Source organism: Haemaphysalis longicornis, unplaced genomic scaffold, assembly GCF_048455015.1.
Source record: "Haemaphysalis longicornis isolate Haplotype H1 unplaced genomic scaffold, Haemaphysalis longicornis Haplotype H1 scaffold_12, whole genome shotgun sequence".
Taxonomy (NCBI): Eukaryota; Metazoa; Arthropoda; class Arachnida; order Ixodida; family Ixodidae; genus Haemaphysalis; species Haemaphysalis longicornis.
In genome coordinates, this window is record NW_027526225.1 from 59,095,673 (window position 1) to 59,112,625 (window position 16,953).

Here is a 16,953-nt window from a genome sequence, read left to right on the forward strand (position 1 = left end):
TATAAGCGCGCACACAACACAATTTTTTTGAATTTTTTTCACGACCCCTTTAATGGGTAAGCGCTTTAAACACGCGTTACAACGACGTCCTCGGGATAGAAAACGGACTTAGTTATAAGCGATATTTCGTTAAATGCGGGTATGATGTGCTCCACGTGTACTGCAGTGGATACCACAAAATACTGCATAGAGCGATCATTGGAGCAAAACAATTTCGATATAAGGAGGGTTTAGTGCATGTCTAATCCACAGTTAGGGAACTCGTATCGTTTAGGCTTTATCTTTTACCATCAATATAATCAATATAAGACAGTAGCTTTTGGTTCAAGCACGTCACATTTAACCGGTGGACTAATAATCAGTACATTGTCATTATTCCGGATTATAAGACACCAGACACCTGCAAACCGTAAGAACAGCAGTGTTGTTACTATTTTCTTTTCATTGGCTCTGTTTTAAGCTATAGAGTTCAAAATTCCTTGCAATTTACTTACCTTGCAGTTTTTGCTATATCGCAAGAAGCTTCCATTATCATTCTGGGCGTCGCGGGCACGTCGTACACAGCACTGGTGAGCAGTTTATTTATTTAATTTCCCTGCAAAAGTAAGCTATCGCTAAGTAAGCTTTCTCTGTACAAGTAAGCATGTCTGAACTTGTGGGGCTTCGGTCCAGCGTTTCGGTTCCCGCTTCCAGTGTGAAGTCCAACACGCCGAATTCATTTCTTATGCACAACGTTATTACTCACATTATCACAGATGTAGGGGATTTCTGCGAAGCAGAGGTTTCTGGGGCTACGGTGCCCGCACTCACTCATGGTGTAGTTAGCGGTAAAATAAAGTCGATAGTATCAATGGCGTAGATTACCATTTAAACTCATAAGCCAGAAAATTCGCCCAATGGTAAACAGGCGTGACGCCGTCCTAGTAGATATTGAGGCCCTTGCGAAGTCTTGCTGGTCTATCCTGGTCTATCTCTTTCCTTCGAGGTTTAACAGCAGTTGAAGAGAATATACAGAACTAAAAAAAACCTGGGAAGCTAGCACTCAGCCGCGCTAGGCTCAAGCTGCAGATTTTTCTTTTTACGTGAGAACTGAAGGACATATTCCCACTCATTTGTACAGCTTGTTTAAAATTGTTTATTTAGGTGTTTCGTCGTCGCTTTGTACTGTGGTAGTAGTAGTCACCGTAAAAAATTGGCCGCGTATCTGCTCCTTTCGTTGAAAATGTCGACAAAAGACGATAGCCGTTATCGACTTTTGCCAAGTAAATGCCTTCCTTCGCTTTCCCGCTCACCTCTCATGTTGTTCCTCTTGCGTCGCGCTCCTCCCAAGGTAAATACGCCAAAGGTTTGCTTACATCATTTTAAATTTACCGCGTTCCACTGCTGCCGGCCGGGTGTCTCGATGACAACGCTGCCGCACGGCGGAGACGCGCGTGGATCGAGGCGCCCTACTTCAACGTTTGTAGAACTGCGCTGCTCCAGTCCACGTGCGTTCCAAGCAGAACGGAGAACGTATCTAGTGAAACATTTCGTAACTGTTGGTGGTTGATTTCTTAAAAGGCCGCCAGAAGCTATAGTTGCGCGGGCGACAGCAGGCGGCGGCAAAGTGAATTTTTTTTTGTGCAGTTGATGAAGTATTTAATTTTGCGAAAATCAAGCATGCATGAACACTGCACATATCCCTTCTGTGTTAATTTGTTGTCTTATATTTGCGTAATGTCTTGTTCTTCTTCAACAATGTTGACAAGTATGAACATTACACCGGACAGGTAGATTTAGCTGTGACTATAAGACTATTGCGATGTGCTTATTTTGCTTTGTCCGGGTGGTTGAATCGAGTTACAGACAGACAGACAGACCAAAATTTCTGGGTTTAAGTAGCCCAAGAAAGACTGTCGTCTTTAATAAGCAGCGATATCGTCGTATTCCTCATGCCAAGCATAAAGTACAGGGTAACGCTTGACGACAACTGGGGAACTCTGGCAGCGCCTACGTGCACGACGCATGCGCGGCACTCCGGGAGTCGCGTCGAGGTTCCGTGCAGCAGGTGTTGCCCCAGCTGCATCGTTGTTGGCCGCTAAGCAACGCGAGGCCCTCCTCAAGGTTTTCGCCAGTTTTTTGTTCTTTTTTGCAAAAGCCGCTGGAAGAGCCGGGGACACTCGGGGCGCTCGGCTCGGCATTTTGTTTGTATTTTTAACCCGTTACGCATTACCCGCCACCCATTACGGCCAGATACAACAGCTCCGCTGTGAAAAGGTCAGATGTGCTGAACTATATCATGCAATCAAGTCACCGATAACAGCTCGAACAAAGCAAGAATGGGGCAATGAATGACACAGCAACCTAATTGTAATAAAACCACTCTTGAGACGACACACAACTGACTCCAACAACAGATTCATCGAAGTTGCTTTGGCTAGATTACGTATAGGCAACACACATGCAACACACTCGCACCCACTCAATGTATTGCTGAGACCCCTGTGTAGCAGGTGCGGAGAACACCTATCTGTAATTCACATCCTAATTTAGTGTAAGGCACTCGCCACAACACGACACAAACACTTCCTTGAACTTTATAGACAACATATTCCGCTACACCCGCCACTCTTTCTAGCTTCACATAATTTCTGTTAAGCCCGCTTTTCAGCTTATTAGCAATATCCCATTTTTCAATCTTTATCACGCTTTCTTATAACCTGGTCCTCTACACCAGCCATCTTCATTGCCTTTAAAGGGATCCTGCAACACTTACCATCGACTACTCGGAATGTATTTTGGGGTAAAGTCTATTGTCCCAGCAATCTCCTCCCGCAAGAATTATGAAAATCCGTGCACTATCTCCGAAACTACGGGCGATGAAAAATCGCGCATAAATGTTCCCTCTCAACTGAACCGGGGACAACGCGACGAAAGCTGCGCGCTCTCTCCCGGAGTGGGGGGCGGCGTGCGGCGTTCTGTTCGGCGGCCTTCGATATGTCACAGGCCGGGGAGTTTCGTCCTTTTCCCTGCAACGTAGATGGATCTATTTCCGGTCTGGTGCCACAAAAAAGCAGGCATGGTGGCCTGCTCACAAGCAAGCGCTAAGGCTGGTAGGGCGTTTTTGGAGCAATAAACGTTTGTTGTCGAGTGGGCTCGTTGAAAGTGGAATATTTAGTTCGTCACTCATACTCCGCGCGCACTCAAAACAAAAAAAAACACCAAAAGCATGCGGACAGGTTCAGATAGAAGAGCTTCATACACAGCGCCGACGACGGCTGATCGTCCCGGGAAATGCCAGAATTTAGCCGCGAAGTTGACCGGCGACAGCCAATAGGACAGCCAGGACAGCCAAGGCCCGATTGACGTCGCAGAGGCCGAGACAGGGGTGCATAATGAGGAGAATTGAAGAGAGAGCGGTTGGTTTTTCCGCGTCTTTCACGGCGATTTGCGCGCTTACCGCTTCACGTGCACGTGTAATATTTGGCTCGGGTGTTCCTGGAAGTCTAATCTAAGCGTCGCGCAGGTTTACTTGCACTGCACGAAGAGTGTTGCAGGGTCCCTTTAAACTGGTTTCACTTTTATTCGTGCTGAACAATTTTAGCATCCAGCTTTGCACCACTGTTATTTAATAAACCTTTGGCGCTCTTTGCCCGTAGTTGGCCTTGCACCCGTAAAACCATCAAGCATCTTTATATGTGATGGTCTCTTCAAACAGCAGTCCGCTGAGGGTGCGTGGCTCACGCGAACGCGATAATTCTGACGTTGACGCCGCGTGCGCGGAGTTGTATCAGTCATACAACAAATCTTCCATCACTCCTTCAGGGTGGCCTTCGGAGTGTCGTGTGGGCGGACACAATCCAGGCCCTGATCATGGCGTCTACACCGCTTATAATCATCTGCAAAATAATCTACGATTCCTCCAGGAGCCAAATGCCACGGCGGCCTTTGACAGAGCTAAACATCGCACCATATCTCTTGCGGTGAGCCCTTGTACTTTTTTCCATCTCCAGAAGTGGGACCATGCTCGAACGTTAGATTCTCAGTCCTGAGACTATAGGTCTCGGACTTTCGTCTTATGAAGGCTATCACTGCGACATGCGCGAGCACCGGCCTCTCATAAGGTGAACGCAAGATGCTTTGTTAGTTCACGTCGATCCATCTCGACTACTGGCGTATTCATCATACGCCAGCTCTGGACATCCGCATGAAGTCCAGGAGACCGATCTAGGACACATATTATCGTGCTCACTCTGGCAAAGCAGCAGGAACAGAGGTTTAACCTGACGATCACAGCATAACCGCTGCGCGCTCCCCTGCGGGCAGGTTTGCTCCGCTGATTGGTCACCGAAACAGCTTTCATCCTCCCGTCTGCCACTCGAGGGCTCTTACTTTTATAGCCCATCTCTTAATCAGGTCACCATTCAGAAGAGAAACATGAGGCTGTGGAGTTTACTGTTCGATGTGCTGCGCTTGACGTACTGTCATTTTTTCCAATAGCAACGCGAAAGCGGCCATCAGAAATCCGTGCTCACCCAGCCGGTATTTACAGCTTGTAATCGGGCTTTCGTCGAATATTCCTGAGCATTTTTCTCGTGTTGTATATTTAGGAGGAAGCAGTAATGAAAATATTCACTTATCCAATAACATTCAAATATTTCTGCAGCAGCCCCGGCCGGTACAAGCAAATCGTTTCAGCTAGCACAATTAGTGCAAAAGCGACTTCCGTAAAATATATTGTAGTGTGAGAGCATGCAGTTGAAGATACGTTTCTCGAGACTATGTAGTAATGCTAAACAATGTTATTATGTTCAATTAAGTTTTCATGCTTAAAGGAGCCATGAAGACAAAATACAAGTTGGGTTTAACAGAAAGACTGCTTAGTCCCGATAACAATGATACCACTATCATCGCAATCTTCGAACAAATAACGGAGATATTAAAGAAAACGTGTGAAGCCGTGGCGACCCCCTAGCCAATTTCCCGCAACTTTTGTATGATGTCACGGAACCTTGTTTGTGCGATTGGCGGCCGCCTAACTGACCTGTCGCGACGACACATGACTGGACGTCTGTAATGGGACCTCTAGTTCCATTTGACTGCATCACTTCAATGCTAATGTGCAGTTAACGCACTGAAAATTATGTTTTATTGTTGGCCCGTATGACGTCATTCTTGCTCATAACACGTCAGTGTGGCGCAAAATTTGAAAGTTTTTAAATACTTCTTGCTTTTTTTTTCGTTAAAAAAACGTCTTTTGTGGCTCTAATGGAGCTGAGTGAGATACTGAATCCTAGTTCTTTCAAATTAAACGAAGTTGTATTTTCTCTTCATGGCTCCTTTAAGATAGAAAATTGCGCAGCTTACACTAGGAGTGCAATGCTGGAGAAACAGCAGAGCTGGCGGACCCTCTCTCTTCGTCGCAGACCTGGCTGTTGCACCTCTAATGGATTTCCAAACTTGCAACTGAAATTTCTCCATGACTGACAGGCCTGGATCGTTTTGCCTGCACGCTTTCACAGCTTCCCAAAGTGGACCGCGTTAGCACGCGTTAGAATCGCGGACAACCGGCTTCGTGAGCTCGGTGTCTGTGCTCCCCACTTCAAGCGTGAACGCACGTGAACTGGCGAGTAGAAGAGCACGCGAGAGACCATGCCGCGAACGCTGGGAAGAGTGTTCTGGAAGGTCGAGCTGGCCGACGCCGGGTGCTCCTCACGAGGCGCATGCTCACAAGCGTTCGGCTGGTTTCTGGCAACGCTCCATGGTGGTGCTACAAGAATAAACACATCTGCTTTTAAAGATTAGGGAGTAGCCCAGTGGTTAAGACTACATTTACAGCCTCTAAATGACATGGAGCCTTCTGCAATGCTCATGGCAAGCAAACAAAAAAAAAGCTTTTCACTATACAAAGCATTGACTATATTACCCAATAACAAATAACACACGGAAATAACTTTTCTGCACTTTTTCGGGCTGCGTACGATACACAACGAATATTCATAATAAATTTGGAGCACGATGATTTGATATGTCAGTATTTGTTGTAGTGAAACTTTGGGGCAGGTTTATCAACACTGGGCAACGCTTGTTCCGCATACTTATGAGGAATACTGAGATTTATTTTCTGCGGAGCGACAAGTCCTGACGTCAATATTTTAAAGGCGCACAAAACCGCGTCAGTCTGTGAGTAGATGTCAGTCAGCCAGTTAGTAACTCTTTTCACCTATCTACCTATCTACCTGTCCACAATGAAGAGCTATTTATAATTAATTTCTATATCCAACTGAATCATCAAACGCTTCACTTGAATGCTCTGTTAGTTGTTCGAAGCAAAATTTTAAAACTTAGCTGCTTCTTGGGTATACACACAATTCTTATATATTGCCTGAAATTTTGATATCATTCTTCCTATTACCGCTTCAGGCTGAGTGTGAGATAGGCAAGAAAGCCAAGCCTGCACCACAAAAGTATCGCAGGGAAGATAAGGAAACTGAAGATAAAGAACTGAAAAGAAGAGAAAATAATAGATATAGAGATGTTAAGAAGTTAGATAAATGGAATGGAGAAGGAAGCTCTGCTACTGCTTTATTATTTCCAGTTCAGGTATAAATCCGGCCCATCGAAAGTTTGCGAATCCAACTACCTCTCATATTACATCAGCGCTGCCTTTCTTGCAGAACTGACATGGATTTCACCTCAGACGAAACTATCTGGGCAGTGTCATTGGCATCTATCCCTTTCCAGCTCATGAAATTCGGCCTTGATCAAATGATCACGCAAAGATTTCTCGCCGCGAGATCACTTCGAGACGCAAGAGGGTAAGTAAGGACGCACTAAACCCATATTTGCATAATAAATGTTCAACGAGCAGGAAATGCTGCTGTTGAATAGTAAACAAAATATACATAACTATTACACTGCAGACATCAAAAGCAGCAAATGCTTGTCCTCTGTGAATGCATGTCCGCTGTGAATGAACTCAGAAACAAGTACCCCGCAGTGCAGTAAGACAACGGCACTGAGAAATAGAGATCTAATAGTGCAGTCAAATCCGGTTATAACGAACCCAGATACAGCGAATTATGCTATATATCGACCAAAAGCAAATCTGTTACGAAAATGCATGCTAAACGTATTCTTTATAACATAGTTCACATCGGATATATCGAACTCGGCGCACCTACAATTGCCACCAAAAAGGAATGGGGTCTCGGAGCGGCGATATATATGTTGACACTCGCATGGAGCGACGTTACGCCCGACACCTTCCGTAACTGTTTCCCACGCACGGGATTCATGGCGGAACCCATTCAGTCAGCCAATATTGCTTCGATATTAAAGGACATGGACTTCAAGTGGTGCTAACGATGTCTCCGCGAAAGAGAAAGTGAAAGCGAAAATCACCGCTCTTTGGTGCTAACGATGTCTCCGCCAAAGAGAAAGTGAAAACGAAAATCACCGCTCTTTTGAGAAGTAGGCAGTTAAGGCGGAAAGTAGCCTTATTGCATGCAATAAATGATTGTTTTTTGTAAGGTAATGGAAAACTTTATGTGTTCGTGTCTCTATATGAGATTAGCAGCGCGGGCCGTGTATTGCGAATTCGTAACAAAAAATTCGTTATAGACGGGTTCTGCTATATCGAACTATTGCATATATCGAACAAATCGCGGTGCATATTAGAGTTCGCTATAACCGGGTTTGACTGTAGTAGTGATTTGAAGTTACCCCCCTGGCAGAGACTGGCCCTGGATCAATATAGGGAGAGATCCGCCGCACTTTGAAATTTCAAATCGTGCCTGGAGTGGCCCGTGGAGGAGTGCAAGGGACAAAGTGCGCTCGTTGAAGTGGTCCCAGGGGCGGGATAGAGAGTTTGTTGCGTTCTTTGGACCTTTCGCAAGCATTTCCACAGGCAGCACGGCGATGATTTCGCATCTTTCGCAACCCCGCTGCGCTTGCGCTGTTAACAGTGTTGGCGTGACGCACGCTTTCCGAGCACGGTCACCTTTCGGTAGAAACAGTTACGTCCGGACGACACGATAATATTTCCAGCACTTCTGAATCAGCGACGTTAATGACCGTGGTCCAAAATAAACTTTGTATTATGCAAGCGGAATCACTTGGTTGATTCTCATTCGAGTGTTCGTGCGTATATTGTACCCAGCGAAGTATCATGTTATCACATTCTCTCTTCTGTGTGTAGTTGTGTTTAAGCAATATTTAGTACTGAATTCAGGAGAAGTCAAAATACTCTGGTGATTCTTGATCATGTATGTTTTCTTTGTGTGTGCATAAGTTGGCCCTCACATTGTTTACTTAGCCGTATTGTAATTTCTTATGATTGTAGCTTCTTATTATTGTTGTGTTTCTTGATGAATATGCCAATGTGTCTACCATAATTCATTTTCGTTGCATTTATTTCATTACGGCAAATTTTGTTTAGTCTAACGTTTTATGCTTTTCTTGATCTGAAAATTTTAAATGATCCGATTCTCTTAGTTTTATTCTGTCCTTATCGACGCATGTGTCTGTATTGTGCACTTATTCGAAATTTTACGTTCACACCCTTCCTGCTTAAGTCCCCGATGAGATTGGCAGTATGTCAAAATAAAATAAAATAATAAACAGCCGTGCCGAAGTGGGTAGTGCATGGAGGACCTCTGTACGACTTCCATAGTTAGAGATGTATGAAGCGATGTGCCGCAGCCCCCCTTGACTTCTCTTATCATCCTTTATGCCGGTCGAGCACGTGTAGTGGGAACAAGTCGATTAAAGAGCGACAATGCCAGATCGCCCAACAATCACGTTTCCCACGCTCCTCGCGTCGTAAGCGTATGCACTTCAGCGTTCCTCAATATCCATATACCCCTGCCGGGATTCCCAGGGTAAAAACACCTTGTATGAGAACTCGGATGCAGCGAATAGCCGATTAATCCGCGTGGTGACAATTTAATAAACCAAGGTAGGGTGGGAATCTTTCGTGCCCGCCAACGATATTTATAGCGAGACGCAAAAAGAGAGATCAAGTAAAAGCAATACCGCGTGCAGACCAACTTCTTTATTCTTTATTAATATTGTTACGAATGTAACTGGAGGGATGGGTTTATTTATAATGATAGGGCACGTCCGGAGATGAGAGAGAGAGAGAGAGAGAGAGAGAGAGAGAGAGAGAGAGAGAGAGAGAGAGAGAGAGAGAGACAGACAGACAGACAGACAGACAGAGAGAGACAGAGAGAGAACCTTTATTAGAAAAAGAACAGTGGTCACGACGGACGAAAGGATTGGGGAGGGAGGATAAGAGAAAATAAACAAATGATGGTCGTTCTCAGTAGAGTCAATACCTGGGCCAGTTCTCGGAGCCTCCAATTATTGGGCCAGTTCGTGGTGATCACAATAGGGATCGCTATAGAGTCAAGAGTTTGTGCAGGTTTGCCAGTTCGTTCGGGGGAGAACCCACTCAAACAACCCCAAACAAACAATTGAATAAACTGCTATTTCATATAATAGCTGTGCATCAGTTTGTCGTAGATCGGGATGTGGTTGGGGTGATTTGCATGTACGGTGCCTGGCGAAAGCTGGGCACGACCAAACTAGGTGTGTGAGGTCAGATGGAGTGGTGGTATGGCAGTAAGGACATCGAGGGGGCAGGTGAGGGGTATACCACTTGCGAAGTGTTTCGGGTGTGTTGGCTGAATTTGTTTTGTTAATAAAGATTTAGCCTGAGCGGGGAATAGGAGAGAAACTTTAATTGAGCCTGGTTGAGGGGGAGAGGTTCCTCATTTCAGGAGAGAGCCCCATACACCAGGAAGTTGCTGGGCATCGAAGGCGGCGCTGGCCGTCACGTTATCCCACAGATGAGGGCGGGAAAGGGGAATGGATAACATTGCGGGCGTTATGTCTAAAGCCTTCGGGCGAAACCAGCGCCCTTCTACTTCCTGTTCTTCGAGCACCTTCCCTGTCCATCCAAGCTTTCTCTGCCGGTGCTCTCACCATCCTGCACTGTTCAGCTCGAAATGAAAAATGTTTATTCTCTCTCTCTCTCCTCGTCTGACCCGCCGCAGTGGCTCAGTGGCTAAGGCATTCCGCTGCTGTGCACGAGGTCGCGGGTTCACTTTCTGGCCGCGGCAGCCGGTTTTCTGATGGAGGTGGAAAGCAAAAACGCCCGTCTATACGAGATTTCGGCGCACGTTAAAGAACCCCAGGTGGCCAAAATTAATCCGGAGCTCTCCACTACGTCACGCCTCATTACCCGAGAAGCGTCGGCGCGTTAAACCCTACAATCAATCAATTAATCAATCAATCAATCAATCAATCAATCAATCAATCAATCAATCAATCAATCAATCAATTTCTTCATATCTAGGCTGTGCGCCAGCTGTGTCGCACCGTAGCTTTTACCGGAGCGTCCGCCACTTCATAACAGCTCCGTAACAATATCAACGCATGGACTCCGGCTGTAGCAACAGGGAGGTCTGATAATGTCCCTTTTTGTATTGCCACAAAGGCTCGCTGCAAATCCAGGCAGAGACTCCACAAAAAAAGAAAAGAAAACAGTTAGTGCAGCGGGGTTCCTTTTTAGCATTCGTTGGTTATGGTTACCTCTTTTCGTGTTGGGAGTTAGGTCAGACGTGGACGATCCTCCACACGCGGCTGCCGTCTCCGCGGCGCAGGCGTAGAAGTCAGGCGAGACACGAAGGCAAAAGGCTACCGACGCTAACTCAAAACCACCCTAGTGCCCCGTCGTCGGCGGGTCCCGCGTTGCTTGAGTGGCCGCGGTCGTTCTACATCGGCGCTACCGGTGTACGACGGTCCGTGCAGGCTGGAGGGGAAAAGCGGGTCGCTACGCCGCCGCACGCAGTGATGTCCTCGCTCGGCACAAGCACCCGCCTGCGGGTGGTGGTGATTAACGGGGGGAGTTCACGCTCGTACAACCCAGTCCGGGGAAAGGAAGGCGGGCTTCAGGATAGGAAGAGAGAAAGATAGGGAAGAAGGAGGTGAGTGGGGGACAGTCTATGACTATGGTCCCTAAAAATATTCTAGGGACCATACTATGACCTGTTCGTCTCGTCCAAGGCGCCGAGTGCCGCTGCCCAAGTCCCTTCTCCACGCCGACGAATCCTTCGAGCTCTGTCTGCCGCCGAACCGGTGGCACCATCTCCTGCGGAGCAAGCGAACCCCGCCGTAGTTACAACTTACCACCAACCACCACCGCCAAGGCTGGCGCCTTCTCGGAGCGCCTCACGCGCCTCGTTTGATAACCGTGTACCGAGTCGGTATCGCGGGTTTTCACAATTCTCACAGTGTTAAGACGAGTTGGCCTCTGTCCATACATAGGTGTCGGTTTCAGGGTCTGGAATACAAAAATAGCACTCGTAAGTCCCAGTAGAATTTGGGCGCGCAAGCCTGACTGGTATGGGCAATTCTGCCTTTTGCAGCCCTGTACGCCTGGTTCCACCCACCATGAGTACAAATGAAGTATTATTAAATTCCAAATGTACAAAAACAGGTATCGCTGCCCCGTATGCATCCCCAGACTTTGATTTTCGCGATCACAGGTCTTGAATGGTCAAACGGAATCGGTCGAGTTGCCTAAGCGTTTCTCTGACTCAAGCACGGGGACTTTTGTTAGTGGGTATTTACAAAACTCAGACGTCATAAAATCTCAGCAAAGGAGCTAGGCTTTCTTTCAGTTTCGCTTTCTCTCAATTGTTTCTCTTTGCGTACAAGCGCAGTCAAATGGTGAAAGCGAGTGAAAGCGAGAGCCTAGCATACCGACTTACCACTTCCTTTTACATATGCAACAGCCTCTGGCAAAATCAGGGAACATTAGCGCCACCGAGTTGGGACGTCACAGAGCAACGGCACGTGTTTTCTAGGCGGCAGCACCTCCCGTGAAAGCTTCGCCAGGGGTGGCGTGCGGGGTCTGGGCTTGACGACCGGTTATGCCTGGGGAAAAATGGCCGCAGGACAAATTGTTCCTGTTTGGCATACCATCTTTGCAACTGAAATTAAAGCCAATGAAAACAGGTGCTCATGAAGCTTGCGACGATCAAGTAAAATCAATAATGCAGGCACCCAAACGCTCTCGGTGCTTTGTCACCTGTCGATGCATTAATGTGGGCGAGTTGGTTGCTTGAGCAGTGAAACATAAAAACAGCGCGGTAAGTGCGGGTCTTGGACCCAGGACCAGCGCTCTGTGGACACACAGGACTAGCGTAGGACCAGCGCAAGTCCTGTGTGTTTTCTTCCTTAAATATTGTCCCCGCCAAGTTGATTTAAATGTGTTTCACTCCTTTGTGACCTCTTTAATGTAGCTCAAAAATGAAAAGAAAAATGGAGAGAACAATGCAAGCTTTATTTGTAGCTCAGCAAACAAGGCTTCGGGAGCCTTTGAACCTAACCCGAGAGAGGTACAAAATGTGGGGTATTTGAGTTAAAACAAACGTTGTTGAGCCCTTCCAATCTGTTTAGTACTTCTTCAAGCAGACAGGACTTGACCTTTGACCTCACTGCTTTCTTGAATTTTCAGGGTGGCCTTTTTTGGCTTTTGTTTGATGACATTTTTCTACACCCTCTACACCTTGACCGGGGTGGCAATAGTATACTGGTTCAGCGACTGCGATCCAGTGCTTTCTGGTTCAATAGCCAGATACGATCAGGTAATTAATTCATGTTATTGGTTCGTTCATTTGAATTCAGCCGACACCAACTTCTGAACCACAACGTTTTTAATGTGGAGTTTACTTCCAACTTTCCATGTTTACTTCCAACTTCCAACTTTGCATGATGTTGCTGCAAAGAAAACAAACTTGTTTTAATTTGCCCTTTTTACCTTCCTCCTGGCGGGTGTGTGGGAAGGGGGAGGGCATGGATGTTTGCGCGTGCGTGAGTGCGTGTGGGTTCGTGTGAGTACATGAGAGTGCACGGGTGTGTAGCTGGACGTGCATGTTCATGTGTGCGCGGACGTGCGGCGTGGGTGCACATGTATGTTGTTTTCTTCGGTGGTGTGGTCTATTCGATGTACGGGGTGATCTGGTGGTGCGCGGTGAGGCGTAGCTACCGCCTAGACCGCGTTTTCCTGGCTGCAAAATAGTTGTTTCGCCAGACTTGCAGTTAGTTGTTCGAAGCGTAACTTGTGGTCAGAGATTGCGCGATGTGAATACTCCTTCCTCGGGTGTAATTTTTTCCCTTGGCAGACGGCTTCTCCGTCCCGCGGGCTTGCACATGTCATAGCGAGGAGTGTGCTGCTGGGGGAGGTAACACGCAAACTTTCCCTGACGAACTCACGTAACAACGAAAACAGAAACGAACGAGACACGCCCACAAACAATCAGGGGAAACCGTCGCGTCATCATTAATGATCAGCGCAAAAAAACGAGTCACCGAAGGTGAGAAACAGGCAGGACTTCGCTGCACTCACAACTAATTTATTTTAGAAAAACGCTGCTTATCAGTCACCCAGGTTGTGCTAAATCATATTTAAAAACGACAAACAACTGGCACGTCTGCGCAAACGTAATTTATTTCCCGCGATGGCTACACCAGCGTGTCTTTAAATAAGCCAATCCTCAATCATGCGACATTATGGAGGGCATGGAAAGCCTCGATTATCGCCCCAGTTGTTTGTACAACACCGCGGCCGCTACAAACACCGGCACATAGCCGCGGTGCTACATTGTTTCGCCAAATGACTGTGCTGATTCTCATTCAGTGATTGCTGCTGCTCTGACAACCTAGTGTTGGTATGCCGCATTGAATGACTGAATGAATGACTTTATTTCTCGTAAAGTTTACAAAAACAGTACAACGGAGGATTTGGGAAAAAGTTGCTCGCAGGCGACTTGACCAGCCCAAAATCCCGGTAGACACACAGGGCAGCAAGACAGCGGGACGAGGCAAAAATAAAAAATAAAATAAAAAAATAATAAAAGAAAGAAATCAGAAAAGAAAAGAGAAAAAAGTAAAAATAAAATACAAACAAGAAATTCTCTGTACAATGTAATCAAAACAAAGTGACATCTTTGTCACCACAGAAATAAAATACAAACAAGAATCACCAGTATAATGTAGTTAAAAAAATGACACCTTTGTCACCACATAGCACCAGGAAAAACGTGGGAGAAATAAGATTTCAAAAAATACCTAGGAAAAAATACAATCACAGACGAAGTAACATCACTACTGAAGGTAAAATGACAGTAGGTTTGATTGGGATCCAGGATTTACGTTTTGATCAATAAGATAATTTAACAAGGTTGTAATCTGTGGCGTAGCATTTGTACTCCTAGTTAGTTCTTGATTGGGGTATTTTCCAGAAATCAAGAGCTCGTGTGTTGTAGCCAATATTGTGACGCTCCAGAGAAGCTATATCAGAAATATAGTTTAGATTATTCTTTTGTTCCCTATTGTATAATAATTCCAAACGATAAAAAAATAAGTGTACAAGTTTTATACCCTGACCTCAATGAAAAGTTGTTCTGTAGAAAAATCGTACGGCTTATTGCCAATTATTCGAATTGCTTTTTTTCTGAAGTAGGAAGAGACAATTTAGGTTTGTGTTGCCAATGTTGTACCCCATACAAGGTTGCAGTAACTTAGTGTATTGAAAAATAAGGCATTGTAAATCAGTAATTTGATTTTGCGGGGGAGGTACCTAAGACGAAAAAGTGTACCTACGATTTGGGAAAGTTTGCAGGAAAGACAGTGTACGTGATGACTCCACGTAATATGTTCATCAAACCAAACGCCTAATGTTTTCATTGAACTCACGATTTCAATTTTTGAGGAGGCCAAAGTTACATCTGCTTCAATTGTGATGTTTTTGTTTATTGCATGGAATAATACTGCTTTAGTTTTGCCTGTGTTTACTTCACACCATTTTCAACACACCATTCATGGATGCTTTTGAACACAGAGTTAGCATTTCGTATTAGGGTCCTCACTTTGTTAGATTTAAATAGCAGAGTAGTATCATCAGCATAAATAATATATTTCCGCATTTACTATGTCATTGGTGTACATGTTAAAAAGTAGAGGGCCTAATATACTTCCTTGAGGAACGCCAATTTTCTCCGATTAAATTTTGGAGGGGGTGTCTAGCTGTACATACGGGGTTCTATTTGCTAAATATGAATTGATAAGTTTTAAGGTAACACCGTGAGCACCATAACAAGGTAGCATTTTAAGCAGCAGTGAATGACTAATAGATCAAATGCCTAGCATAGGTCGAGGAAAACACCAAGCGCTAATAAGCGCTCATCTAGGTTTTTTAAGATAGATTCTTTTAAATCAAGGAGGGCAGACTGAGTTGACAGGTGCTTACGGAAAGCAAACTGGTTATGTGTGATTATATTTTTACTTTCAAAGAAATCCGAGAGGCGACAAAAAATAATTTTTCCAAGACCTTTGGACAATACCGTTAAGATAGATATCGGTCTGTAATTCGACAACTTTGTTCTGTCGCCCTTTTTGAACACTGCCAGTACATTCGCTTTTTGCATTTTGAGTGGGAAAACACCTGTGGAGAGAGAAAGGTTATATATACGGGCGTTTTGAGGAATCAAAGCTTTGACATGCCCTACGTGTTCCTAGTTCCAGTGTACGGTTGTTATTGTTCACTTTCATTACGTCGAACTTTCATTTATTCTAACTCAGATGGCGTCCCCTTGCTGCTCGAATTAAGGAGCTTTTACGGTATTGTGCTTGATTAAATTGGGTAGGAACCCTTGGCTACGATTGCCACAATGACCTTGCGCATTCAAAATAGCAGAATATATTAGTCATAATAATATCGACGATCAGCGATCCTCTAGAGCACATCACCCTTTCTGAGCCTTCTGAACACTTCCGAAACCTCTGCGTGAAGTTCTCTTGTCTGCCCCACTGTGGTGTATTGGTTTCTTCAATTCTAGAGGCTGCCACCTTGTTCTGACACATAATTACTGCGTATGCGCATGCAGATTGTACCGTACTACATCAACGAAAAATTCGGCGCCATCGGTGGAGTTCGAGGCTTGTTTCTCGCTGGAGTTGTAAGCGCTTCTATCAGGTGAAAACATTTTTTGCTCTCTCATTTAAATAGACAAGCATACATACCGACAGAAAGCCCCATTCAGTATACCCACGTGAACAGTCGGCAGTTACTCTGTGCGCATCTCTGGCATTCGGTTACTTTCTTGTTGTCAAGACACTAACCGAACGTTTCCAAAACCGAAGGTGTCCAACGTTTTTCGTCTTAAACCTTCAGAGTGACCATCATTTTTTGAACGAATTCCCTGAAGAGTTGGAAAGGCTAGGGATATGAGCCAATAAAGAAAGCGGCGTCAGCGGTGTTTCACAATACGGACATCAAATGTACAGACAACAATGCCATGCATGAAATTTCTATCCATGTCGTCTCCCCCCCCCGGAAGAGACGGTGCCTCTAAGCGCTATTTTATTTTGGTAACTGCTGGAAGTCTCTGCAGGTGTCGCTTTACATACGCTGCTGCGTAGTTTAGTGCAACACCATACAGTATAGCGTCGTTACGAGGGACCGAGATTTGGTCCCTTTGCCTTGCTCCGCACTACAATATTTTGCCTTGAATTGGGCACCAAACGTTTCAAGTATTTTTGCCCGGTTTGAGAAGGGTCATTGATAATGTAAGTAATAGCTTCGCCGCATAGTGCAGGAAAGATGGCTGAAATTTTGGATGCGCTCTATCAAGTTTCAACGGTTTTCCCGTATACTTTCTTTTGGCCTTTTAGCACAATATCCTCCATTGTGAACTCTCACGCAGCCGTCCTGTATGTGGACATAGTGTCACCGAACTTGGGCGTCTCTGAACGGATGTCTGCTCTTGTGGTGGTCGGACTAGGTAAGATTACTCTGAACGCTCTGCTTTCTTTCATTGTGGGTTTGCGCATCTATGTTTGTTCGATCTCCGCAAAAGTTTATTTGTTTCGCAACAAGAATTTCAAAACAAGGCAGATGCGAAT

At 45.5% G+C, this 16,953-nt stretch overlaps 1 protein-coding gene across 1 annotated transcript in view; it reads left to right on the forward strand.

The window, feature by feature from the left end:
- LOC144161985 (sodium-coupled monocarboxylate transporter 2-like) overlaps window positions 1-16,953 on the forward strand; it is a 67,033-nt gene that overhangs the window by 33,899 nt on the left and 16,181 nt on the right. Inside the window, exons 5-10 of the mRNA XM_077692524.1 lie at window positions 502-569; window positions 3,805-3,962; window positions 6,657-6,797; window positions 12,506-12,635; window positions 15,936-16,024; window positions 16,723-16,832. Of these exons, the coding sequence (XP_077548650.1) occupies window positions 502-569; window positions 3,805-3,962; window positions 6,657-6,797; window positions 12,506-12,635; window positions 15,936-16,024; window positions 16,723-16,832 (696 nt within the window). The remainder of the gene's footprint in view (window positions 1-501; window positions 570-3,804; window positions 3,963-6,656; window positions 6,798-12,505; window positions 12,636-15,935; window positions 16,025-16,722; window positions 16,833-16,953) is intronic.